Source organism: Gambusia affinis, linkage group LG07, assembly GCF_019740435.1.
Source record: "Gambusia affinis linkage group LG07, SWU_Gaff_1.0, whole genome shotgun sequence".
In the NCBI taxonomy this organism is placed as follows: Eukaryota; Metazoa; Chordata; class Actinopteri; order Cyprinodontiformes; family Poeciliidae; genus Gambusia; species Gambusia affinis.
The window spans coordinates 8,017,173-8,045,100 of record NC_057874.1 but is presented as its reverse complement, the minus strand read 5'-3'; the positions used below and the strand labels follow the sequence as shown (position 1 = coordinate 8,045,100).

General features: G+C 40.6%; 2 protein-coding genes and 1 long non-coding RNA gene across 6 annotated transcripts in view; 1 reads left to right on the top strand and 2 right to left on the bottom strand.

Annotated features, from left to right (window-relative positions):
- sfmbt1 (Scm like with four mbt domains 1) overlaps positions 1-22,600 on the bottom strand; it is a 25,477-nt gene extending 2,877 nt beyond the window's left edge. The window contains exons 1-17 of one of the 4 annotated variants that reach the window (XM_044122755.1): positions 22,379-22,600; positions 14,176-14,306; positions 13,981-14,075; positions 13,020-13,263; positions 11,805-11,893; positions 10,542-10,794; positions 7,876-7,973; positions 7,641-7,742; positions 7,046-7,205; positions 6,857-6,939; positions 4,553-4,679; positions 3,030-3,143; positions 2,844-2,886; positions 2,695-2,765; positions 2,466-2,605; positions 1,489-1,598; positions 919-1,094 (exon numbers count right to left, since the gene is read on the bottom strand). In XM_044122755.1, coding sequence (XP_043978690.1) covers positions 919-1,094; positions 1,489-1,598; positions 2,466-2,605; positions 2,695-2,765; positions 2,844-2,886; positions 3,030-3,143; positions 4,553-4,679; positions 6,857-6,939; positions 7,046-7,205; positions 7,641-7,742; positions 7,876-7,973; positions 10,542-10,794; positions 11,805-11,893; positions 13,020-13,263; positions 13,981-14,075; positions 14,176-14,306; positions 22,379-22,524 — 2,182 coding nt within the window. In that variant the 5' untranslated portion in view covers positions 22,525-22,600. The remainder of the gene's footprint in view (positions 1-918; positions 1,095-1,488; positions 1,599-2,465; positions 2,606-2,694; positions 2,766-2,843; positions 2,887-3,029; positions 3,144-4,552; positions 4,680-6,856; positions 6,940-7,045; positions 7,206-7,640; positions 7,743-7,875; positions 7,974-10,541; positions 10,795-11,804; positions 11,894-13,019; positions 13,264-13,980; positions 14,076-14,175; positions 14,307-22,378) is intronic. The other 3 variants (XM_044122756.1, XM_044122757.1, XM_044122758.1) reach the window with 3 other exon arrangements.
- Positions 21,668-27,928, top strand: part of LOC122834368 — a 21,698-nt gene continuing 15,437 nt past the window's right edge. Inside the window, exons 1-2 of the long non-coding RNA XR_006371186.1 lie at positions 21,668-21,805; positions 25,222-25,364. This is a non-coding gene — a long non-coding RNA (uncharacterized LOC122834368). The remainder of the gene's footprint in view (positions 21,806-25,221; positions 25,365-27,928) is intronic.
- LOC122834367 (protein kinase C delta type-like) overlaps positions 25,709-27,928 on the bottom strand; it is an 18,774-nt gene continuing 16,554 nt past the window's right edge. Inside the window, exons 15-17 of the mRNA XM_044122759.1 lie at positions 27,725-27,913; positions 27,504-27,632; positions 25,709-26,955 (exon numbers count right to left, since the gene is read on the bottom strand). Of these exons, the coding sequence (XP_043978694.1) occupies positions 26,797-26,955; positions 27,504-27,632; positions 27,725-27,913 (477 nt within the window). The 3' untranslated portion in view covers positions 25,709-26,796. The remainder of the gene's footprint in view (positions 26,956-27,503; positions 27,633-27,724; positions 27,914-27,928) is intronic.

The window sequence follows — 27,928 nt, the reverse complement described above, 5'->3', positions numbered from 1 at the left end:
TCCCCAAGGGAGCCAACAAACATTTGGGAAATCTGAAAGATATGCAAATTGATTGCGTCAGCTTGTCCTCGCCAAATCTGTGAGGCAGCTGCAGTTTATTTTTGAGACATGTGACTCCAAACAAAGCTGTTCTGTACAAGCAGTGCAGCATATTACTGAAAACATCTTTCAAGTGGGGATACAAGGACAAAATGTGCATGCTCGCTATGTTTCAAGATGGCCGCATTTAAAAAAAAATCCTTTTAAACCAACTGTCATAAAATGCTAAAAGTTTTCATGACTTGGATGAAGTCTCACTAATCGCCGACTGGAGATGAGCGACAGACTAAGAGGCAGCCATCTTCATGGTTAGCGTTAGCTTTCACAAATGTTTAATATGTGTCTAGCAATTTAGCATTAGCAGAGCTAAGATCCTTGCTGAGTAGTGGTTAGAGAACACTGCCTTTTGGTTAGCTGTGCGGTGACGACTGCTATTGTTAGTGCGCGCATATATGCTCCATTGAAACTAATGTCGGCCATTTTGAAAAATGTCCACCAGAAAAAGAAAACACAAGTTCAAGACAAAATATCTGATTTTCACAAATTATAATGATTAGGCTACGATTTGACACCAAACACATTCATTGGAGAGTCTAGTGCAAAAATATATTTTTTTATGTCAGGCATGTTGGAAAAAAATGAATACATAAATAAATAATAGAATCAGTAAATATGATTTCTATGGGTCCAGTTGAGTCTGATTTGACACCAAAAGATTCATTTGTGATAAATATTGGCAAATTTTCTTTGACAGCCGTGGCGGCGGCCATCTTGAATTTTTCAGTGGCTAATATTTTTTTTGATTTTTTTCCTCCAACTTTTCAAACAAGCGTCTCTAAAGCGCTGTAAAAGTGTTCAAACGTGGTTATAAACACGTACTGTATTTGGTCTTGGTGAGGACAGAGCAGTTCTCTGAACAGTGCTCCAGAACCATGCGAGGTCCAAATAGGTTGGGGCAGCACTCCAGCTTGATGCAGGTCTTCCTGCAGAAGTCTGCCACACGATCGGCTGTGCGGACGATTTCCACGGTGGCCCGGTAGCTCTTCCCTTTGTACCTTATACATAAAGAAAAATACTGATAAAGAGACAAAACAGTGGTATTTCTTCCACAAATACAAAGATTGTATTGGTAAAGAGGAGGAGACTTCTTACTAAACAACAAATTAAGTGTGTCAGACCCTTTTTCAGACTTCTGCTTCGATTGAACCTGGTCAAAGTAAGCTATCTAGACCGGTGAAGTCAGGCTAAAGTCCCCTTGGAGCGATTGGCGCAATAACAACTTGTGGCAATCGCACAATAGAGCAGCAGCAAGTGTTTTAAATTTGTTCTAAAACACTTGTACTTGTGCTTAATCCACAGCGTGCCTTCAAACAGGCCAGCTGCGAACCCTTGTGCAATTTTAGGAAGTTTTAGTACGTCGAGCAGAGGTTAAAGAGCGTTTCTTCTCACTTGGCTTTGAGTGTCTCTCCGTGGCCTTGCCAGCGGCTCTCCTGATCCAGCTGCAGCTCCCTCAGCACACGGCTCGGCTTGTACGCGGAGTTTATCAGCAGGGTCAGCACCTAGATACAAAAGGAAACGGTTGGAACACGTCAGATTCGCAGTATCTCAAAAGACCAATGTGTCGAGTCATGATTGTTATCAAGAAGTCCTGTTTGTGTGCCAGCGACAGTCGCCCGACATTTTATGACAGAAATATTCCTTGACTTTAGCCAAAAGATTGTACAAGACGAATGCTAGCTGAAGCATCCCAAATGAAAGGGACAGAACTGGCCTTCTGCTTTCTAGCATTTACAGTGTTAAGCATTTCTGCAAAGCATGCTTAACATCTACTAATCCACATCCCACGCAGACATCATTAGCTGTATCAGAAAACATTTTGCCCGGCTCTCGCGTGTGGAGAAGGCGGTTGTGTTTCCTTTTTCCTCTCAAAAAGCGCTACAAAAACAACAACGTAAGCAGCCGAGAAGTTCATTTCAGAGCACTTTCTTTGTCAAAAGCTGCGTGTCAAGTGGTGAGTGGCAACAGTTTTCTTTTGTTTTTTTCTTTTCTGAACAAAAATTTAATCTAATTTTGGAAAAGCAGGTTGTTTTGATGTGGGGTGAACAACTTTAATTTAATTCTAAATTCTAAATAATATGCTTAGTGCCATGTGACATGAAGATACCGCTGAAATATGAAGCATGAGCCAAACACTTGGCTGAACTGACCACATCGATCGATGTTGACGGACGCCAACACAAAAAGCAGAGTCGTGAAGTGGGATTTTTAAAAAAATGCCACATACAACACTGATAAAAATATGCTGGACTTTGCAGGTTTTAGGTGTCAAATTGTGAGAGAAGCTACAAACACCTTGGCGAGGCACTTTGTCTTCTTTTTTGGGTGTTAGTATTGTGTGTTACTTCAGGCTAGACCGCGTGGCTCACCTCTTTAAGAACAAGGACGCAGTTCCCCGGACCAATAAATTGAGGCAGCTCCGAGATGCGACCTTTGTTGAGGTACGGCCCGGAGAAGCAGCGATGGTTGAAATAGATCTTCGGACAGCAGTATTTACCGTTGCCCTGTCCTGTTCGCCGAGATCGCAGGTTAGAGACAAAACAACCACAGGCCAGTCACTAAACCACAACATAGCTGGAAACCCTAAGACGTACTCACCCCCCGTCTCAGACTGATTGGCGATCTGCTGCTTGATGGCGTCAGGAGATGAAGACTTAGGGGGAGTCCTGCTGCAAAGCAGCAAAAAAACTCAGCAAGAAGTTGACAGACAAATCAATAATACGCCTGTACTTCACTCTGATACTCACTGCTTCTCTGGCTGCACCACGGCAATTTTTCTTTCTTTCTCTACTAAAACGGAAATCCAGTAAAAACAAACAAAATGTTATTCAGCGGCCAGGATGAGTAAAAGTGGGCAGTGAAAGTAAGTCAGTGTTTTAACGTCAGTCCTACAGCGATCAGGAGGATCCACTGTGACGGCCGATGTTGTTTACCTGAGGGCTTGATGGGGTAGACCAGCGGGTAGCCGTTGGTCTCACACCAGCTGACGGGGAAAATGTCGAGCGAATCCACGTGAACTATCAGCTCTGGCATCGGCTGCTTCAGACCTACAAGCCACGAGCAGCGACATTAGCGCGTCACTTCCTGTGACAAGTTTGACGTGGTGACAAAACTGACAGGTCCGGTCTTAGAATCCTAAAAAGTTGTCGGAAGTGATTTACTGCACCGAAGACATTTTTACGTCGGGATACTTTTTTAAACTTTAGGTTTGTGTCATCAAACATAGCTTGTTGGTAACTAAAACAAGAGTTTGACTGTTGGAACATCAATAAAAGATGTTTTCATTGATTATCAGTCGTATAAGGTATTTTTGAGATGCTATTTTTAATAAAAATGTAAATAAAATACATGAGGTAGTCTTTTCATATCACCTTCTTGGTTGAATGAATGTAATTTAAAATCTAAATCTGCCAGGGGGGCCATGAATAATTCTGGACATAACCCACGTTTGACCAAAACTGAAGCTAATTCAGATCAGTTTTCCAATTAAACAGGTCTATTCTGTGTTCTTTTATGAATTATTTTTATTTTATTTAAAAACTTCTGTTGTACTGTACCATTCCTAAAGTACCTCTTATAACACAGGTGTCAAACTCCAGGCCTCAAGAGCTGCTGTCCTGCAGTTTTTAGATGTGCCACAGGTATAAAACACTGTAATGAAATGTTTTCATTACCTCCTCCTTGTGTAGATCAGTTCTCCAGAGCCTTAATGACCTAATTATTCTATTCAGGTGGTGCAGCAGAGGCACATCTAGAAGTTGCAGGACTGCGGCCCTCCAGGACTGGAGTTTGACACCCCTGTCTTATAAGACGTCAGGGAAAGTTCTGCAGTGAACAATAAACTGTCTGAGTTTACTCAGCGTAGGAAGAGAAATCTGTTTAATCTGGTTGCATCTGGCTGCTACCCAACCATAATGCAGAAATCCATGGGCCGTTTTCAGTAAAAATTAAATAAAACAAAATGTGGGGAGCTCCAAAAAAACAAGCAAACAAAAGGCTTTAAAAGGGATTTCTGAATAATGCAAAACATTTGGTTTCTTAACTGATTCTTCTTGGTATTTTTGATTTTTTTTGGGGGGGTTTTTTTGACAGGAAATGGGATTGTTATTTTTCTTGCTGAAAGAAATATTCACATTTGTGGAACTAACAAAGATTTTCAATATGTAATTAATCAAATATTCAGTTTTAACTTTTATAGTACAGTGTTTATTAACTTTAATCGGTTGGCTTTTAGTCAAAAATATAATGTTACATTGAAGTAAAAATGCCTTTTTTTGTCTTCTACGTTGAGATATTTCAGGAGAATTAAATAATTAAAAACATTTCAATTCAAATTGAATTCATTATTTCAGCATTGTTTACTGCACAGAGGAATAAAAGAAAGAAAAAAAAACCCCAAAAGCTTTATTTACCTTCCCTGAACAAACTGAACAGTTTTCCCCCACCCCCATCTCACCTTCCAGGTTGAGCCAAAGGTATTGCCCTTTGACCCTGGTGACAGTTGCCACGTGAATGTTCTCGGGTGACAGTGGGTTGACGGCCTCTAGTTTCATGGCCTCTTTGAAGCTGTGTTCACCCTGCTCCTGTGAAGACCAGAGCAACAGAACAACTGGGGGTTTAGCAGCTGACGCTGTAAAAACAAAACGGCGGCGATGAAAATCAGATTTTGCATGGATACAATCTCATTATCTCCGTTTCGTCCTTTCTGAATGTTTGTGAGGGAAGACAAGAGTTTGGGCTGGACAGCAAAAACGTTTCACAGCAGTGGTCAGGTTTGTAAGCGGCCCGGACAAAGACGTGAAAAAACAAACAAACAAAACAAAAACAAAGCTTTAAAATAAATTCATATTTACTGAAGCAGCGTCACTGCGATTGGCGCGCCCAATCGTTTTGTCTTAATAAACAAAAGTTGAATGCAACAGAGGCTTTCTGTATAAATATAATGTGCGAAAAGGAACATTTCTTCTCACCGAGTCTCCATAACAACAATTAGATGCATAACAAGCAGTTGTTATGCAGGGCACCACAAACGAAGAGTTTGGCAACAAACTTTGTCAAAGTGAAATAAAATAGAAAAGCTCCTGTTCACACCGTCAAACATGGCGGCTGATATGTGATGCTGCAGGACGGTTCCTCTTCCCGAAGCTCCTGGAGTCTTTTAAAATCAGTGAAAAACATTTTAAATACTAATATGGTTCACGTTACCAAACTAATGTTGTATCGTCATTGGTTAGGTTAACAGGAAAATGGTCTGAAACATTTGGGCCAAATAAACACTAATGATTCCGAAAAGTCCTGCACAAATTTATTTTCTGAAAGGAGCCATTTTACATCAGAATTTATTCAAGATTTCCAATATGGCTGAGCGATACCATGGCTTCAAAATGAAATCTCAGACTGTTTTACCACTAGATCTGATTTTAAGTGATCCCTTTCCCCCTCGCCTTCTTTTCTAAAGAGTTTTTTTATTTCAACAATTCTTTTTGCGAGTTGTGTGACAAAGTATTAGGGCCAGTCTATAAGAATTTGTGTTTAATTAGGAGAATATATTGATGATATTAGCAGAACAAACATACAATTTCACCAGAAGAGTGTCTTAAAATTGGAAGAAAAAAGTTATTTTATTGATAAAAAAAAAGATTAGACAAATTAATACTTTGCTATTTTTTGTGTAGGAGTTTTTCTAAAATTAAATTAGGACACTATTGCCCTAATCTTGGTAATATTAAGACTTTATTCTCATATTATTACCACTGTCTTCTTCTAATATTGGCTTTATTTTCATAAAAATAAAACCAAACAAACAAACAAAAAAAACCTTTGCCTGATCCCTGTATATCGCCAGAGTTGAAACAAATAGACGCTGTAAAACAGGATGGCCGCGCCGGGAACGCTGACTCTCTTTACTATGGAAACCCAAGGAGCCCGTTGATGAAAAAATAAATAAATTACCTCCAAGAATGTGATTAATCGAACAGGTCCAGACTTGTTCTGTTGGATTAAACAAGCCATAAAGCCTTGAGCTATCAATCTAATAAACCGTTTACAATTCTCCTCTGTTCTCATTGCCAAACACTGGGAACATTTTATGCAACATGTAAACAGCTTGTTTTCATTTGAATCTCAATGTTGCATCTCAATATTTCTTTTCTTTTTATGGAAAGCTTTTTATTTTTATTTTCAGTGCTAATTAACAGAAGGAGTGCCAGTAAATGTCAGAGCTAAGATTTGATCACAGCTAAGATTTGATTTTTGAAAGAAAAAAAATTCTACTTAGGACAAAAACCCCAGTTCATTATATGGCTTTTTAATCATCTGTACCAGGTTTCTTCAACAATATGTCGAATAGTGTTTAATATGTAATCACCAACAGGCAGCACTGGACTCTGCATCAAACCCATCCTTATGTAAAGGTATTGACAACCCGACCGGTGAAACTGCAGCTGCAAACTTCAAAAAGGCATGCTGTTGTTTTTTTTTTAAATCTATATCCAGTACATATATTTACTTAAATTCAAATACAATAATCTTTTCACAATGACGAACAGCGCTCAGCTGCAGCTGGGTCTGAAGGAGTTCATTTCCACACGCCCACTTAATTTTTTTAGGCCACATTTAGCACAGCCTTAACAAGACAGAAATAAACCCTTCACATACAAAAAAAAATAACAGATCATCACTTCACTTAATTGCCATCTTTAGGTCAGTGGGAAGCACAGTTTTTACACGATGGGTTGCGAGATGGAAAAAAACGACTCACAACGGGGAAGCAATGCTGAGGAGCGGCCTCGGCCTCGCACTGCTTCAGGTAGTCGGCCCAGTCAAAGTCAGAACCCTGGAAACCTGTTTGTGGGCAAGGAGAGACAAAGACAAGGAGGGAAGGTGAGTTGAGCCGAGAGAGAAAGGGAGGCGGCGCGGGGAATCTGGAGTGAGACGGTTAAGAGCAGACCTGGCGGGGGGCTGAGGGCCAGCCCGTTCTTCAGACTCCACTGCGCTGGGAATATCCCCGGACTGTCTCTGTGACAGAGGAAGGATCGTCCCGCGCCCTCCGACTCCTCTATTCCACAGAGGTCGTCCATCGTCACCAGGAAGTATTTCTCATCAAACACCTGGTGAACAAAGAAGGAGATGAAAAGCGTGTAAACTTATGAAACTTCAAGCAAAGACTGCCGGTGAGTGTGTGTGTCTGCGTCTGGTTGATCTTTGGTTAAAACGAGTTTGTTCTTCATTCGGTGAAGTCACTCTTAATGGGCAGAGTGCCCAGAGATTTTTTTCAGGTGAGAGTATCGATACTTCACAATAAAGTCACTCAGGTAAAAGTAAAAAGTGCAGTGTAGTTAAATATACTCCTAAAAGTAGATTTTTCCAAAAAGTCACTCGAGTAAATGTAACTAGTTACTACCCGCCTCTGGTACCAACCAATGAACATTATGTGGACGACTGGAATTATGAATATAAATATATGTAGGTAACAATAAAGGAAATAATAAACACAAACACCAGCGAGGACCTTGCTGCATAAGAGAAACGAGAGCCGCCGTTACCTTGGTGACAGTCGCAGGCCTGATGGAAATCGGTGCAGCCGGGTCAACGGCTTCTAGTTTCATCCCGAATTTAAAACAATGATCTGCGACAGCGGGCCGATCCTGAACGAGACACCCAAAGCACACACTCCGCGTGAGTCCGTTTCAGGAGCTCGCATTCAAAGATGTGATCAAATTATCACTGCTGGACAAACAGATGCGTCTCGGCAAAAGCACACGGCGGCGCCGGCGTTACCTTAGCGAGCTCTGCCGTCAAAGCGTCGTCCGCGGGAAGGTCGCTAATCCTCTGCCTCACCTCCTCCCACTCCTCCTCGGTTCGCAGCGCCAGCAGCTCTGAAGTAAATAAATCCACAACAATCAGCTGCTGAAGTATAAAGTACAGTTAGAATACCAGTTAGAAGACAGTAAAAGTGTAGTTTGTCTTAAGGCACAACTTAAGCTATTGTTCCTTTTTAGAGTTTGTTGCAAAATGTAAACATCACAAAGTGAAATGCAGATCTGTCTGGCAGGTGCAGCCAGGACAAGCATAAAAACATGCTTGCATTGTTTTGGTGAGAAAGTGCTGCGTTTCAACTGATGAAGCAGTAAATTGTGAATATCTCTGAGACTATGAATGCGACTTGAATGCTTCGGTTCAGGCAAAACTGACCAGGCGAAGTGCTTGGTGTTTTCCATAAGACCGGTGTAAATGAGACTCTGGAAATTTTTAGTTAGAAACTATTTTTGTTTTACGAGAACTAATAGTAAATGTAAGAGAACTGACTGGAACTAAATAAAAAAACTGGACATGTTGTTGGTATTATCTTGACTATCACACCGGATTAAACGTACTAGATAAAGTGAGGTAAGTTTTGACGAGTCTTGGAAAAGACATCATGATGTTATTGCTTGCTGGCTCTGTGCAACCCTAATCTGTGATCCGGATTTCAGCAGTTATTTCGTCTACAGAGGCTGAAACCGAGATCATTCTGAGTGAGTAGCATATGCTGTTTATGCTAGCGACAATGTGCGCACTGTTTGTTGGCACGTCTACAGAGATGAAAGGGCCTCTAAATTCACAGGAGAACAACTTCTACTATTTGTGGGAAGGTGTTACAAGGCGAAAGCTCTAGCTAAAGCACAGGGATGTTTTACAGCAACATGTATAATTGTAATCGAGAAAAGGGTATATACTGGGGAAGTGATGATTTTTGCTTATTTTTACTAATGCAAGCTGTTTGAGAACAGTATTACGCCACTACCAGGACCCAGTCTGATACTTTGTTAAAATTAGTGCTATACTTGAAAACATAGAACTAGTTCAAATTCACTCCCTAATGACAATTCTGACGTTGAGCTCTCAGTTTGTATGGAAAACCGCAGAGCTGTTGTCAACAAAGTTTTAATCCACAGCAGTTTCTTAAAATGCTAGGCTAATGTTAGCATGTTTCCTCTCTGTTTTGAATGTTACATTCTTAAATACAGCTTTGCGCAGACACAACTTAGAAAAAAAGTGCGTTCTTCGCCTTCGTAAACGTAGCACTTTGCATTCTAGATCATAACATTTAGTCAGCAGTGCTTTAGCTCCCTTTTATACAGATTTTTCCTCCCACAGTAATAGCCTAGCAGCTCACCTGACAACAACCTAGAAGCCAATGAGTCAATACTGGTTTTCGCTGTGATTGTAGTAATGATTGATTTTGGTTGGGAAACCCACATTGGGTAGAAAAAAACTGAACTTTGTTAATTCAGCCAAGTCATGTGCCTGGCCATGAATGCACTTCTTTCTGCAAGCCAGAAAACTAAGAAAAATAGCAGAAGGGCAAGATGATCACATGGCCACAATTTGAACATGTCTGAGCTGGGCCTCAACAAAAGGTGTTAAAAATTCTTTACAATGTAGTTTAATAGAAAGGAAACTCATTTTAGATCATATTTTCCAGTCATTGACTAGCAAACAGTTTTGGTTTTTTTACCAGAATAATAGGACACACTTGAGAATCCTAAAACCTCCACCTTCAGTCTGACACAATGACGTAACTAATGCCAGCCTGCCTCATCCTTTTAGCTTTACACCTGGAGAATAACATGTTTTAAAGTCAGTAAATTACAGATTGTCTGTTGCTAATGTGTGATATTTCTGGACGAACCACAGCAAAAACAGATCCCAGCAATATTTTGTAAGCATCATCCCACCTCTATTCCTTAATACCCAGATAAAAACAACTCTCCTTTTTGTTTTGTAAACTGTAAACTTTGCTTGGCTACACAAAGGTTAGCCTTTGTTTTGTTATATATATATATATAGTACAGACCAAAAGTTTGGACACACTTTCTCATTGAATTTAATTAGAAAGTGTGTCCAAACTTTTGGTCTGTACTGTACGCATATATATATAAGTTATAACTTTTTAGAGCTTTAAGAGTTGCCCATTTAACACTGACATCCTTTAGATGAGTTTCACCTCTCCCTATTTTCTGCTTCTTGCTTCTTGTGCAGTGTCCAAATGTAAAAAAAACAACTACATTAGCAAAAAAAAAAAGAAAAAAAAAGAAAAAAAAAGGGCCTGGCATTAAAAATCAATAAGCCTTTTGCTGTAGTGGCAGTAGAAGAGAAACTAGCTGTGTCATCACGTACAGTATACAGCCATTAGGGCTTTTTATATTTTATATTTTGCATACAAACAGGATTGTATTTACAGGCTGCAGTCCTGAAAATTGCTCTAATCATGAATGGAAAACTAATTTCAAGCTCCACTGGGTCACTGTCCCTTTATTTTCTTGTCAGTACTGAAGAACAAACACGCTGAATGCAGTTAGTGATCAAACGATTTCTGTTACATTATTTTGTTTATGTTTTCATATACCTCCATTAGATTCATGCCGTCTTCCGCGTAACTACAGAACTTGAGAACAGCTAACCTGAAGGAGGCCTCAGGGTGCAGCCCTGTTCTTTAGCCCAGCCGGGTGGGTGCAGGCGTGGGTGGAGGTAGAAGAGCCAGAGGGTCGCAGGCGTGTCTGGGAGGCCCTCGGTGCCCAGCAGGCGCAGCTTCAGCCTCCCACCGACGTTCTCCTCCACCTCGGCGGCCCAGGCCGACCGCGGGTCTGCGCCGTCCTGGAGCTCCACGTAGCACCCGGCGGTCAGGAGCTCCACCGGGTCTCTGCCACGCTGAGGCTGAGGAGTGAGAGAGGTCGTGAATGCGGACGCACCCCTCGGCACGGAGAGAGAGACCGCGGCGCGTGTGACTAAGTGGCAGGACCGAAGCTCGGTCGCTGGAAGCTAACCAACAGCGGCAAAGAATTTCACGGGTTGTTCATACTGCGAATGTGCTTTCAGCGTCTCGGCCTTTAGTGGTGTAAACAAACGCTCAGTTTGGCCTGTGTTTTCCCAACTGCGTGCGAGTCGCACAGGCTGGACTTTATTGCAGACGCAAAATCTCATTTAGTTCAGGCTGAAGCTTTTGCCACGCTGCAAAAACACCATTACCAAGTAGTTTCTAGTGCAAAGGTAAAATAAGACAAAACTAACCTACAAGTAACTTTTCAGCAAGATATCAGAGCTTTAAATAAATAATTCCTTGATACTAATGAAAAAGTAAAAGTTATAAGTTAAATAGTCTGCTGGTGGAACAAGACTTATTTTACTTATAATATGAGAAAAATCTCTTGTTGCACTGGAAAATTTTTTTCACTTATAACTAGTAGTTTTCCATCAATATTAAGGAGAAATTGACTTGATAAAAGCTCCCACTTCTCACTGAAAAGTTAGTGCACTTGAAATAGGACAAAACTAAGATATTTGCACTGGGAGCTCTACCAAAAATACTTGGTAAGATTTTGTGTTTTTGCAGTGCGACAGGCATCCTCAGCGTGAAAGTTGCATCAACTATGAGTTTTCGTACTGAAAGTGAAACAGAAAGTAAAACATTACAGTTACTTACTCTGATCATCTGAGGCTATAAACCCTCAGTTTTTCTTCTTCTTCTCTCTAAATCAGTCAGTTATAAATACTGACCTCAACAGAGTGACAACCATTGTCTGACTTTACTGTGGGACCCTCAATATGCTTATTTAAAGCTTACTGACGGCTAGCATGCTGTTTAAAGGCAACAAACAGAAGCTTTAGAGATATTAGGTTCCTTTAGGAGTGTAGGGGTGAGCAGATGTTGTGAAGCACTGCCTCACCATTTCCAGCAGACTGGCAGGCGCGCTGCACTCCTCTGCCAAGGCCTTCTCCAACAGCGCCTCCCACTCTGGATGTTTCTCACGCACACCTACAGCGAAAGGATCACAGACAGCGTTCAGGACCAGGAGGTCTTTAGGAACACACACACACACTCCTTTTCAGCTTCCATTTTTCACTCATCCAACTCACCTAAAAAGAGTCAAAGCAAATATTTACTGATTTAGGACTTGACCTGCTTTTTTCTTCTTCTTCTTCTTTCAAATAAAAATGGTAAAAAAGTTGAAGATAAAACCATGTTTTACAGCTTCTTGACATAAAAATGAACGCGGTGCTTCGCAGACGTATTCACACCCGTTGGACTTCCCCACATTTTGTGTCATTACAAACAAAACGAGACAAAATGTCTCATAATGTCTAGCATCCTTTTGGGATTTTTAATGTGCTACACCAACACGAAGGAGCATGTGATTGTGAAGTGGGAGGAAAATGTTACATGGTTTTTTATGCTTGTTCGTTTTTTTTTTTTTTTTTACAAAGGACAGTACTAAAAGTATGGCAAAGTTAGGAATTCTGCCCCTTTTACTCTGATATCCCTAAATAAAATCTGCACTCACATACCAGGTCAGTTATTGCCCAGGTATGACGCCTGGAACGATTAATCACGTCCATCGTAATAATGTAATAATCGCCAACTGACTTAGCAATCGATTAATCGTTAACTGAAGTATACAGACTCTAACAAAAGGCCACTTGCTGAAAGAGCAACACAGTCAGAGCAGCAATTAAGCCAAAACTATACAATATGCATTTTGCATTTGAGATAAAAAAGCGTCTTTGTAAATATAACAAGTGGCATAATAATTATTAATCAATTAATCCATTTGCAATAATAAAATTGATCACTTATGATCCTTTTTCTTATTAAATATGTTCTGCAATCTGTAGGTCTAACTTATATATTCCAAAGTACGTTGAGTTTGTGGCTGTAAAGGGAGAGGAATATTTCTTAAGGCAACCTTATGCTGAAAACTACTAATAAAAAATAAGGATTTTTTTTCATGGATTCTGATCAGAAGGAACAGATCTAGCTAAACACATCACAGCGTTATGATGACATTAATCATCTCATCTCTAACTACAGGTATCGGTGTCTGATGCACTGAAACTGTTTTTAGAACTTTTCCAGTCCGACTGAGTCAGAACCAACGGCTCACCCTCGGGGGGTCTCATGGTCTTGCCGTGCTGCCGGCTCCAGCCCAGCGGGTGGAAGTCCGCTGTCGTGATGTCGCACCAGAAGTCGGCGCGGCGGTCGTCCTGGTAGCCTTCGTAGCGCAGCAGCAGCAGCTGGCCGCACGTGGTGATGATGGCGGCCACCCAGTAGGGGCCGTCGGCCTCTGAGCGGACGCACACCTCCAGCTTCATGCCCGGGGTCAGACCCGTCTGGAGTCCCTGGTCCACCTGAGACATGACCAGGAACGCTGGGTTAGGATCGTTTGAAACCAGCTGCCGTCTACTGGAGTTCATGCAAATGAAGTCAGTAAAGGAACTTGAGGAGAGCTCCAATATAGGGCTGCAACTAATGATTATTCTGATGATTAATTGATTAATCGCATTTTTAAAAATGTGCCCATTCTATAGATTTCTCATTCAACCACTTAAGCCTTTTTTAAACAATATTAGAAATGCATGCAAAAAAATCTAATAAGCAATTGAATTATTTTTTAAGTAAGAAAAGACAGATTTTCTTACATAAACTATGACAAGGTAGCGTTCCTTTAGCGAATTTGAACCGGGCGAAGCTAAAACTATGAAGAGTTTTGGGTCAAACATTTTTACAGAAAATAGTGTTTCCATTCTGTAGAGTTTAGGCTTAATTAATGCTCTAAATGTGTTGTTTTTTTTCAGCACATAGCCTTTTTACTTTAGTATGTAGACTCCAATTACTCCAATTTCATTCTCAAATTTATTGCGATTAATCTGATTAATCATTTCAGCGGAACTTCAAAAAAAAAAAAACATCTTGTGAATTTTGAGTTCATATCTGGGACGAACTCAAAATTCATCCCAGATAAATTTGGGATCTAGCTTATCATTTGAATGATGTTTTCGTATTACAACGTAGTTTAACTGAGCTAAAAAAGAAAAGGAAAATAAACAAAACAACTTTTCACCTACATGTTTGAAGGCGTGATGGGGCACAGCCACGGCTTCCGTCTCCTCCAGGTAGTCGTCCCAGCTGAAGTCAGCCACATCCTGAGCACAGTCTCCATCTGGAACACACACACACACACACACACACATTTACATTCATAAACGTGTGTTTCTTTCCGGAGACTCGCTTTAAGCAGCCGCTCGTAGAGAAGTTCCTACCAGAGTCGGGTGTCTCCTGGCTCATAGCGGTGGCCCCCTCGAGGCTGAGGCTCGGAGCGCTGAGAGGGAGCAGACGAGAAGGATTGTTCTCCAGCGAGAGCGAGCGAATCAGACAAAACCGCTCCAAAGATCTAGCAAGAAAGGAGAGTGATAGATTTTCAGCCTGTTCGGTGTTCCCCTTTTTGCTGAACCAAATGATGACTGAAATTATTTTTCGACAATAAGATGCGCGAGGTGCCATTTCTGCATCATAGCAATAGACGTGCCAAAACAAAATGTTGTAAGATGCAAAAGAAGTCCCACAAATCTCTTTCAACAGTGAACAAGCTCCTTCTAGCCGGCTGCAAATGCTGCAATGACGGGGTGCTGTGGTGGCGCAGGGGTTGAGCACAACCCACAGAAGGAGGCCTTAGTCCTCAAAGCGGCTGTCGCGGCTTCGATTCCCGGCGTGGTGATTCCCTCTCTCTCTCTCTCTCTTTACCCACTTTCCTGTCTTAACACTTTCAAATGAAGGTCACTAGAGCAAAAAAATAAATAAAAGATGCAATGATGCATGCAATAATAAATCAAAAACAATAATAGACAAAAAATCTGATAGCTTCAACATATTGAATATTCACTGTACTTTGATCCAAAACTGCGCAGCATTCTGGAGGATGTAGGCACTGGAAGAGCTCAACCTCTCATGGCTAGCCAAGCAAGCTAGGTGGCATCAACTAATTCACTCGCTCTTTAGAATTAGACTTAGGCTGACTTTATTGTCATTTTGTATGTACAGGGGTGTATACAGAACGAAATTTCGTTGCATACGGCTCAGGACAATGTTTTGAGGTTCCAATGAGGTTACTCCAGAATAAATAAAACAATAAAAATTACCTAGCAGTTTCAGGTTTCACCAGTGTTCCTCAAAACTCTGGCAGTATTGAGAGAAATATCAGCATTTCGGGACGGTCCAGTCAAAGTCCTGGCTTGAACGCGACAGAGACTCTACGGACGGAGCTGAAGAGTAGGGTGATAGCAAGGAGGCTTTCCAAATCCAAAGATTTGAGCTCATAGGCATGGGCATTTATTGTATCTTTCACAGTGATGCATTTATTTTAAGGATCTTTAAATCCCTCCTAAATTGTCCATGCTATTGGGATGGTTAGTTGTGCTATTCTATTCCACCAGTTGTTCAATGAGAGTATGAATAAACATCGACAAATCTCAAAATAGGATCAAATGCGGTTACTGTGTGCATTCAGTGACACAAATCCCACCGTTTCATGTGACCGGTGTCCTGTAGACGCGCGTTGCAAAGGGAGACGTTTTTCCCTTTGCAGTGTTTGAATGCTGTGTCAGCCAGAGTTACCCACAAAAGAAGTACCGGTAATAAATAGTTATCTCTTGTTATTGCTGCGATACTGTCACAATAGTATCACAAAGTGTTGCGATAAAACTTAAAGCGCATATCGCCCACCCATCACTCGTCTCCAAAGATAAATCCTCAAAATACAAATAAAAACATGCAAAGAAGCTGCTCAGCACTTATTAGAAGGGTTTAAGAGCTGGATCTTTCCACTGACAATCAAGAATAAGAGTATAAATACTTTTTTGACATTCCAAGCTTTAGTAAAGTAAAACAGCAGTAAAAGTAAAATTAGTTTTTCGAAATTCTTCTAAAAGATGCAGGTCTCCTTTTATATCAGAAACAAACTTCTGGATTGGACTAAAGTAAGGTTGGATACGGATACCGAATGTTTTCCAACAAACGTCTGAGGCCTTCACAGAACAACTGCTTTTAAACAGATTCAACTATACACAGGTGGACTCTTATTCTATAAGAGTATCTAATAATAAAGTGACCCCTGAAGCCTGTTTGTGGAACTGAATGTTATCAGAGTAAAGAAGGTCGAAAGCACATGCACGCCACACTTTTCAGGTCCGCTTCCACTTTATAAGCAAGCAAAACAGAACAAAAATACTCTATACTTTGTGGTTTTAACACGAGAAAATGTGAGGAAAAAGTGGTATAAATACTAAGTACTTCACGGTGCCCTAGTTCTCCAAAATGGATTCCTGTGTACCGGCTGGTGAAATTTCAGGCTCGAAACAAAGAGAATTTCTGCTGCCTTAATTTGCATCGAGGCCACTTGTTTCAGAAAGTGCAAAATGAAGGAGTGCTGACTTTTGCTGAACAATGCTGCCAAATCTTAAGTCAGAACATTAATATTCCAAAAGCTCCTCTTCTTGCCCTGCACTTAGCACCTAAGTAGCACCCCAGATGGCTGACAAATTTAATCTCGCAAAGGAGTCGCTTCCACTGGCGAATCTGATTTCTTTTCTTTTCAAAAATCGTAATTGGGAGCGTCTTTTCAGACCGCCGTGGACGACTCAAACGGCGGCTTGACGTGAATGTGGATAGTTTTGACACACGGAGCTGACCCCAGGCTTGACTGTGAAAAGCAGATGAAATAAGTTAAAGCAACAAGAGGCGGCGGCGGTGGCAGCGTGAATGCGAAAGGAGGGACAGGGTGAGCGCCGGTTTCGGCCTCGGCTCCATTCAGCCGCGCTGTCAGCCTCGTCTTTGTCACATCTGACATCTCTATTAAAACAGGGGCCGCCGCCGAGGGCCGACCCCCTCCCCGACCGCCGGACTGCCACGGCGACCCCGCTGCTCCGCTGGGACCAGCGCCGCCTTTCACCCGCGACCCCGCACCAGACTTTCTCTGTCTCTTCCCCCCACACACACCCTCTAACTCTGACAAAAGACACACAGACCAGAGGTCCTCATTGTACTGGGAGGTGAAGGGGGGGTTAAAAGAAGAGGGGGGGGGAAAAAAGAGCAGTTGAGAAAAAAGTGTAATTGCTTGCTTTATGATAAATAAAAAAAAACTGTCAAAAAATCAATCCATTTCTAACATCCTGGGTCGTTTTAACTTTTCTACAGAAACAGGCCAAAAACAAAATTGTACCAAGTATTTTTGGTCTGGTTTCTATATCTTACAGTTTTCTACATCTTAGTATAATTGAAATGATACAAAACAAACTTAAAAGAGACTTGTCAGGAAGAGATAGGAGCTCATTTTAAGTCAATAATTCCTTAATATTGACAGAAAAGTACTAGTTATAAGTACATCATAATACTGGAAAGAGATGTGTCTTGTTTCACTTGCAAATTATTTCACTTATAATTAGCACTTTTCCATCAATTGTTGTCTTAACACAAACCGCAAAAATACAAACTCTTACCAAGTATTTTTTGGTCTAGTTTCTAGTGAAAAATATCTTAGTACACTTAAAATAAAAACAAAAAACTAACTTACAAATAACTTTTCAGCAACACATCGGAGCTAGTTATAAGTCAATAACCTCTTATTACCACTCATTTATAACAAGACATTTTTCACATGTTATAAGTGAAATAACCTCCCAATGCATAAAGTACTTTTGTAAACTATATTAAGGAACTATCGACTTAAATCAAGCTCCTACAAAGTTACTTGGACGTTAGCACACATGAAATAAGACAAAGCTAAGATATTCACATAAGAGACTATACCAAAAAACAGTCGGTAAGGTTTTGTTTCTTTGAAGCGGCATTAAGCCGCAGCTTTCTGCAGATGTTCGGCTGGTACAGGCAGAAACAGGAAGAAAGGCGACTTCCCCGTTTTGCACGCAGCAGAGAGTGGTCTGCGGCCCGCCTCCATCTCACGCCAACGGGCACTCTGACTGAACCCGAAAGACAAATGACAAATTCCAAATGTGCACGCGCTCATACACGCATGGCCACGAGGAGGCAACAGGAGATCCACGCCGCACATCCCCTTTACAAGCACTTACCGAATCACATCCTCAACAGTTCTAAAATAAATAAATCAAGGCTCCAACGTCCCCGGGTGGGGAAGAGCAACCCGATAGTGTCAACGTGCTAAAACACAGAGGGACGTCTCCCCGAAACTCCGCTTGGTGGCATCCGTAGCTCACCGGCGCTCGCTTTCCAACGTAAGTGGCGATCAGGCAGGGGAGAAACAAAAAGGGATTTTCTCCTGAAATTAGTGAAGCTGGAACGTATTTCTTCAGCATGTCTGAGATTCTGACAATATGAAAACGATCACAGACTTTATCGCTAATAGCAAAATCAACTGCCTGTGCAGAAGCAACATGACCTGATAGAATTTATTTAAAGAAAACTACCAATTGATTCAACCTTTGCAAAGATGATATGTTGATTATTGAATGTAAAAGTTATTAGTTGTCTTTTTTTATTTAAATTCACAAACTTGAGCCAATAAAAAAAAATTTTGATTTTCTGGTTGTTGTTTTTTTTTTTTTTTAAATAACCATAACGTATACGTAATGATATTAGCTGGTTAATTAGCAATTATTAAGAACAAAAACCAGTTATAAAATCGTGGCCTTTTTGGATTCGATGCGGCAAAGAATCTTTTTGGAGAAATTGTAAGTTTTACTCATCATTTATACGACGCTCTGACTGCATGCAAAGTTTAAAAACACTGCCGGAAACTTTCAAAAACCTGTTTCTTGTCACCACTTTTATCACGATGTGCAGAAGGAAAAAAAGAGTTATAGCTGCTCTTTAGCACCTGTATAACTAAAAGTGCTAAACAGCACCTTTAGTTATACAGGTGCCCTATAACTAAGAGCATCTCCTACGAGACGAGCATAAATGCTCGTAGGAGATGTATGCTCGTCTCCTACTCCTACTCGTAAAACGTACTTTCACAAAGTTCAACTCTTAAAAAGTGAGCTCATCTACATATTTGCTTCTGCTGGCGGACAGAACGTGACGCTGCCCGAGACCCAGCCTGTTCTGTGGAGATTAGACAAGATGCTAAAGACGGGGAGGAAAGCTCATTCAGATGGAGAGATTTTGAGGCTGCTCTGTAGCCGACTAAATCGCCACCGATAAAACAGCGTGCTTTAGCTCCAGAGCTCTTTATAACAACATAAAATACTCACCCAGATAAATCACTTCTTTCTTTTTTTTTAACAAACTGCTCTCTGCACTGCGGTTGACTGAAATGTAATGCAGCCTGGGACTGAGCGGGAGGGCAAGACGGTAAGGTGTTGAAAAAGTGAAGGCGAGTCCCTGCACTGCCGGAGATGTTTTGGCATCAGTCCGCTACAGGACGAAGGCATGGTTCTGCCAAAGAAGGATAAAAGCAGGATTCAAGAAGAACGCACGTCTGCTTCACCTGAAGTTTCTCTGTTTTGGTCCCAAATAGTTTAGAAAGCATCACGTTCACCAGAAATCGAGGCGTTAAATGGAACAATGAAAGCTGCTAACAGTGAATTTGGGTTCCAGAGAGAAAGATGAGTTCTCTCTGGAAGGAAAAGGCAAAAAACAGGGAAAAGGTCTCGTCTGTGAAGGCTTGTAATTACCACCACAAAATGATCCGGCACCGCCAACTTCTTTAATCACTCAGAGACCTTCCTGCGACATGACAAAAAAAGAAAAAGAAAAAGAGAGAGAAGAGAAAAGAAAAGAAAGTTTGGCTGGAACTAAAAAGCAAAATATTGGACACAAAAGAGCAGAAGTGAAATGAACCAGTGTAGAAAAATCCCTTCAGCAGAGACTCACAGCCTTCATCTGCTTTAGTGTTTGTTGCATAGAAACAAGCCGCACGCTGCTATGACTTCAGAAAGAACGGGGCTCCAAGTTTTAAAAACATAAAAAAAAAAAAAACATCCTCAGAGTAGAATAGAAGGAAAATGATCACCTTTGAGAAATTTTTCTTTTTCAAAAAACAAAACAAAACAAAAAAAAAGCCAGTAATCTTAAATCATCCTAATATTACTATTATCACTGTAGTTGCTGATGCTGCGCAACGTATTACAAACGATACAATATTACAAGTATAATTTCTAAAACCCAGCGGAGGTGTTCACTTATCAATCTTTTTTTATGTCTTTGATATCATTTCTTTCCATTCTGGAGATGCAGTTATTGTGACAACAGAACAAACGAAATAAAAGTAAACAGATACTTGGTGTATTTGTTGTAGAAAAAAAATAAATAAATACAAGCATTAATGTCTTAAAAATTATACTATTTCAATGTTTTTCCATCAAACCATTCTTGGCAATACCAGAGTTGGGGGTTTTTTCGTCCCAGTTATACAGAGCATATCCCCTGTTGCTGAGCACTGCCAGTCAGCTGGCCTATACAAAAAACTTTAACATTGCTTAAAAGAAAGAGAAATGTCATATTCTGGAAAGGAAAAAGAAAAAACAGAATATATGTGCGCTACGTTTACGTGCTAACTCCACATAATAGAGTCAAAATAGCTAATACAGTAGCATTATTTTGGGCTAGGAATGTTATATTCTTTAAGCAGAACAATGGATGATTGTTGTTTTTCTTTTTTAATAGAAGAACATAATGCTACATGAATATTATATATTTAAATGTCTATTTGTCATGGTGATGATATTGTACTTTTATACCGAAGATTATCATATCGTGAGAATCTAATAGATACCTGTAGCTACTAGTTCACAGCATGGAAAGGCTTTATATTCCAATGAACGTAGTAAATAATGTGATATTGAATAGCATTTCTGGAAAGATGAGCTTCAAGTTTTAATTAGAGGAGCCCTGATCAGGCTTTTTTTTTTTTTGGCCAATCCAGGTTTCACTTTTCTTCCAGCTGTGACATGCAGAGTCCATGTTTCCCTGCACTAACCTACTAGAAAAGATAAAAGAGAAAGGAACATGCAGCGGGTTCTTTGATGTGAGGTAGTAATTTGGAAACCCAACATAAAATGAAGGAACTACAAGATTATGTCTACTTATGCATCAAAGCACTTCTTTTTCTAAAAATTATAGGACTTTTTATGAAGCTAAACAAAGCAGACTAGCCAGGTAAACAATGCTGGTCGATGTGCTCCTGTAGGCTAAAATAGTGTGAGTTTTGATCCATTTAACTGATATGACAGAAGAAAAAAAAAATCGGATATTTTTTCAGCATTCAGGTCAGATATCGATGTCTGGCTAGTCGATTGGTGTTTTCTAGTTGGAATGCGTTTGGCTTACGTTTTCTGCAATATTTCTTTTTCCAAAATCTAACTACAGTAAACTTAAAAAATTAAACTAATAAATTATGGCTGACGTATGACGTAGTATTGGGATATTAGCAGCCAGGAGGCGACCAGCATATGGAGCTCCCACTTTATAAGGAAATTTTAAAAACTTCAACTTCCCCAACTGCATTAACATGGACAACATGTAATGTAGTCTCTAAAAGTCACGAGCTGGCCTGCTTACACCCACCATATCTATCCATACTGCTACAACTTCAGACCAAAAAACACGACGGAGATGAATAAATTAAAAAACTTTTTTTTTTTTTTGCTGTTTTGCCAGCAGTTTCTCGTGCGTTTGCAGAGAAGCTGCTGCGGCACGTCAGTCGGAGCAGCGCGCTGCCAGCGGATCACTCAAGTTGCACAATAGGGAAGTTAAGAGGCCACATGAATAATCGGTTGCTTTGAGTCAACGTGGAAAACGTCAACAGTTTAGTTCGTGCAACGCATCCTCGCGTTCACCAGCTTCTCAAACCCGCGTTTAGTTTATTTTGGCGATCGCCTCAGCGAAGCGGATCGGATGAGGTCGTGCAACCTTCATTATGTAAGGCTTCGACGTTAGAAATATACGGAGTTCTTCAAGGCCAAATAAGTGGAAATTTCCACAGAAGCTTTTAAGTGTTTTTAGCCTGACAATTGCAACGCTTGTTCGGACTAACCGCTGCATTTAGAAACACAGAGAGAGAGAGGGAGAGAGAGAAAGAGACCGAGAGACAGAGAGAGAGATGGGGCCAAGAATGGCTTTTGCAGAGAGAGACTAACACTGCGCCGACGCTCCAACTTTCACACTGAGCAAAACATGACACGTACTGGATTAAAATGCGAATCCGATGAATTAGAAACCCCGACCCGAAACGTGTCAGGGCCGTGCGGGACTCTTTGGGCACATGGTGGGACCGACTGTGTCCGAGTCAAGTTACTGAACGTCACGGCTGGGGAGCAATATAGGAGCAAGCTTGGTGAGCAATAAGGGCGCTTACACTCGACCGAAGCCGACTCATCTTTTTGAGAGACGGGAAAAAAGGCGAACGCGTGCCCACTGCACCAAACACCGTTGGGAAAACGTGAAAAACAACACAGAGTACGTGAATATTTAGTCGCCAAATTCCCCGCTTACCGATAAGTAGTTTTTCCAAGTCGGTTTTTTAGATGCCGTTCCTCTCCGCCTGCTCGCTCTCGCAGCAGTGTTAATCCAGCGTGAGTGAAAAAGCCGGAGTACCGGGGGAACCTTTCAAAATAAGACGGCCGGGTCGCCACCGCCATAGACGTACAGCCGTAGGCGCAGGTTTGGGCTTTGTTGCTCCCTGGAAACGATAAGTCAGTGCGGCGCCATGTTGTGAGTGGCATGTCGCCTTGGAAACCAACGCCGAGGCACGGCATACCGCTTGAAATTGAAAAAAAAAGCACAAAAGTTGAATGTCAGCAAACAATGATGAGCCATCCGGTGAATAATAATGTATTTTAGAACTAATAGTGTCGATATTTCGGACAAATCAATGCGTCTTCAAGTCAATGTATACAATGCTCACTTATTTCAATTTACCTCTGAAAATACAATAAAATTAAAAAATATATAAAAATAAAAAATAAATATAATAATAACAATAATAATAATAGTGACTATTATTATTATTATTATTATTATTATTATTATTATTATTATTATTATTATTATTATTATTATTATTATTATTATTATTATTATTATTATTATTATTATGTCTATACTGATGAAATGATTCTTTTGTCCCCGAACTATGTAATTTAATTTCCCTATTTAATTTTTCTCTGGGATGAAAATGATTACTAGATTTAATTGAATTGCAGAAGTTATTTAAGCACATTTGTGTGTTATTATTATTATTATTATTATTATTATTATTATTATTATTATTATTATTATTATTATTGTTGTTGTTGTTGTTGTTGTTGTTGTTGTTGTTGTTGTTCATCTACTACAACTATTCCCTCCTTTTTACTTTTTATTAGTGTCATCCCTAGTGTCTTTATCCAAGTACAGGCTACATGGATAGCCTGTACTTGGCTATCCATGAAGTGTAAGTGTAAGTGTTCTCACACTTTTCAGAGTGTAAGAAGATGAGACCTTGGGATTTTTTTAGGTCTCAAACTGCAGGTCAGAGTGACTCAAATTCAAGTGTGTTAGAACTTATTTTTCAAACTACAGCTACTGCTAGATTAAAATATTCTTGTAGATTAAATTATTCATAATGGCTGTGACATACTTGCAATATGAATGTAATGTTTTATTTAACAGATGTGGTGTTTTATTTTAGTGATGATTTTTAAAGAGTTGTCAGTAACTCTCAGGTTTCAGCAAAACGTTTTCCCTTTCTGGTTGGAAACATTAACAACAACCGAAACACAAAAGGCAACCACCGTAGCGTGTAAAATGATATATTTCACATCACAATTTGCATTTTGTGTATCCAAAGAAAATGCCTGTCTTCAATATGGCGGCGACGTTGACGCTCACGCGGCTTCTACTCGTCAATATCTGTGGCGCCAACCGTCGCCCAGGCAACAAGCGGGGCCTTTTACTGTGGAGGGTCGAGTCTCCAAACTTCCCTTAGCTTGATGCGCTTTTCCTTCACGACCTCATTCCAATATGGCACAAGTGTCCACTGCGCATGTTCTGCCGCCTATATGCCTCTGAGCCTGGCTTCATCATCATCATCCCGACTTCCATCTTCACACACACACATACACGCATACACACATACACACACACACACACACACAATAAAACATCTGACAAGCAGAGTGGAGACGGAAAATTATAACAAGCACACAAAATGAAAGAAAGATCCCGACATTTCCCGCTGACATTCATTTACAGTAACAGAAATGGTCGTCAGGGGAGGGTGTGCTTTTTCTTCTTCTTCTTTTTTTTTTTTTTTTTTTTAAATCCCCAGCGGAATTTGGACTTATAGTTGATGGTTCAGCTGAATTTAACTGCTCGCACACAGGCTAATCGGCCCACTTTCGATAAGTGTCGTATTGTTCCCATCAAAAGCAAACACACTTCGAGATAAAGAAGTCGACTGAATGTTGTTAAAGATGAACGAGTTGCTTTGTTTTCCTTCCTTGTTCGATTTTCTAATTGGGTTGTGGGGGAGCATGCGATATAAAGACGAGGGTGAGTTAGTACTTTTAATTAAATCACATCGCAGCACTACACATTGTGATCCCGCACAACACGCTGCTCACGGATGGCAAGTCGTATTTTTTTTTTTTTTTTTTTTTCGGAATAGAGGGCGGGAGAAACTGCTGGAAATATGCGTTGACAGTGTGAGTGCAACGCTCAAAGTCCGTCCATTTATCATTACAAACGCGCTTCCTCGACCAAATAAGTGCATTTTCTCCTCTGTGAAACCCGCTCCTATAGAACCGCGGAGCTGAAACACATTTTGTAGCTCACTCGAACGATTAATAAAAAAGGCTTCTGCTGAAAAATAATCCTCCACAATAGACCAACCCTACGCCTGTTATGACAAAAGGGGGAGAGAGAGAGAAAAAAAGAGAATCCAGCCGATAGGAATACACTATCCTCTGATGGAATCAACCGTAAAAAAATAAAACAGTGTCTCGATTTAACTGCGAAGATAGTGGGAGAGCAATGAATTCATCAAAGGGGAGGGAATTTATTTCCTAATTAATTGATTTATTCAACAAAAGTAAAGGTGCTGCTGCTGTTGCGAAGCATTTTGGGGAAAAAAGGCGATACCAAATGAAAAGCTGCGTTTTTGTTTGTTTGTTTTTTCTTTTCTTTTTTTTTAAGAGTAAACACATCATGCATCTTTGTTTTTGACCGTGCCATTTCCTAATAATGATTATCCATCACAATTGTACTTCAACTTTAACGCTACGGAAGGTTTAAACCATACGTTTGCAGGGAGGAATGTCTTTTAAAAATTAACACTGAGGGTCATGTATGCGCAGAGTTCTGGTTTTGTTGGTCATCCCGCGGGAAACGGTGAGACACCGCCGGGTCCAGACTGAGAGGACGAGGACAGGTCACACACCTGGCGTGCGCGACGCGGGCACGTTTCTTCTTCATCTCTTCACTGACCAGGGAGCTGCAGGTCAGTTTGTGGCCGCTAGATGGCAGTCTAGTTGTGTGTGTGTGTGTGTGTGTGTGTGTGTGTGGGGGTGTGTGCGTGTGTGTGTGTGTGTGTGTGTGTGTGTGTGTGTGTGTGTGTGTGTGTGTGGAACAAAACCGAGCGGTGTGTGGAACTTTTCATGACTTTATCAATGTCGTTTCATAGGAAAGCTGAATTTTACAAACTTGTTCCTCAAATGCAAAATGTTTTCAGTTAAACAAAAAGTAAATCTCACAGATTTGCTTTTGGCCCAAATTTTAGTGTCTCGTTGAAGACGCCTCAAATCCAAAGCTAATCAAGTGCAATGTGGACAGTAGACGAGAAGGAACGTTCAATTTGCAAGTATATTTATTCAGAATCATTTGTAAAAGATGGACATTTCAAAAGGACTCCATTAAAATCAAGCAGTTAACAGCCGAACACATGATTTGTCTAGACAGAGTTGCATCATTTCCCTGTTAAATCCCGGTATTTAAATATTGTAACATACATATGACATATTAAAGATCTGTTCTCACACAGAAATGCCACTTCTCTTATAAAACAACATTTTTCATTGCATACAGACGTACAGGTGTGATATTAAACGCATGCCGCGCATTCTTCCACCGAGTTCCACGAGGACCCAGAGAACTTCACTTGTGCTCTCCTTTACTTTGATATAGAGTGTAATAATTTATTTTATACTCGTTTCACATAAAGACAGAATCAAATATTAAAAACAGAACAAAACATAAAGGAATAAGGGAGGAAAGCAATGACAGTAAAATGTTCAAGACATAAACCCTTCAGTTCAGATCAAATTTAAACCGTCTACAGTACATTAAAACGGTAGTGGCAACCTCTAGCACCATTTTGCATCTAAAAACAAAAAACAAACAAAAAAAGGAAAGCATCTCCACACAAAAGTCCTTATAATCTCTATCTGCGTGCAAAAAGTGCTGCAATGAATGTGCTCTCCGCGTACATTCAACTCCCGTAGTTTGCATGTTCAATGTCAGGTTTATACAGTTTCATAAAACCAAAGAGTGAATATCTTGTGCCTGCGTATTGAAGAGTTGTGATATGGTATACGGTGAATGAAGAAAACACGACCAACAAATGAAGACGAAACTCGCAATTGATTTGTACCCCTTCAGCATAAACAAAAACGCGACACTGGTCCACGAGTCCAACTCGCATTCCTGAAGCTTCGCGCTCCGTTGGAAACCTGAGCCGTCTGACGGCGGAGATGAGACAACGCACGCTTCCAGCAAACGTCGTTTTATCTCCTGATGTATCAGAGGAACCATAAAGCTTACGATCAGGCTCAAAAGTCACTTGACCCCTACACCACATGAAGATAAACAGAATAACACAAGAGCCCACTTCCGTGTCCTGAGCTAAAACTTTAGTTTGTGTGAGTTTTTTTCTTCTATTTTCTCATCAGTTGTTCCATTTTGGGGTTGATGAAGGAAAAGTCTCTAAATGCACTCTGGTCCATGGTTGCAAGGAGCTTCTTGTCGCAGTTAGTGAGGCGGGGTTTCTCGCTCAGGAAGTCCCGATCGAAGTTGCTGTAGTCGTTGGGAGATTTCTGTGGACACAAAGGAACAAAAACAAAAGGAGCTCAATGAGTTTCACAACAGCCAGTAATCGGGACAGATGCAGACGCAGCTGCAGCACAATTAATGACGTTCAGTAAGTCAATTCTTTCATAAGTCCCATTTCTAGCCACACTTGTGGTATATTTCCATTATTTTCTCAAAAGACATTGAAAAATTATAATTAGTTAGCTCTGCTGAGGTGCCCAGGAAGCCTATGCTGCTTTAATTAACCCATGAACAATTGATACTTTTCCATTTTTGTTTTGTTTTGTCAGCACACAATTTTTTTCCTTCCACTCAACTTTTCATTAACATGCTTACAGAATTACAGACTTCTTTAGTCATGGCCTTTTGAGGCCTTCCTCTCTATGGCCAGTGACTTTCTGCTGGACAACAGTGAGAATGGACAGTTTATTCAGCAACTATTTTGTATTGAAAATACTTCTTTATTGGTCTTATTACGATATTCTAATTTCTAAGGAACACATTTGTTTTCCTGTCTCCTGCTTTACTGCACACTTCTAATATACTCCCATACCACTTTGGGCTTGTACGGCGGCTCCACTTCTCTCTTCTCCAGTGCCGACCAGTTGATTAACTGAAAGAAGCTGTGGGCTCTGATGTCGCCGACCACACCCAACCTGCGACTTGGCTCTCGCACAAACAACTGAAAGGAAAGACAGGAGGAAATACAACTGAATCGCAAACGACAGAAACGTAGAGTGTGCCATCCTACTCTCGACACTACTAATTATTCACCTGCTCAAGCAGGCTCCTTGATTCGTTGGTGAGCCACTTGGGGTAGTTAGGGGTATCCAACCGGATGGATTCAAACAGCTCGTCCTCATTGTCACCGTGGAATGGCGACTGACCAATCAGCATCTCGTAGACGAGCACACCAAACGACCACCAGTCTACTGAGAAGGTGTACTTTTGTCCCGTCAGGATCTATGAAAGAAGAGA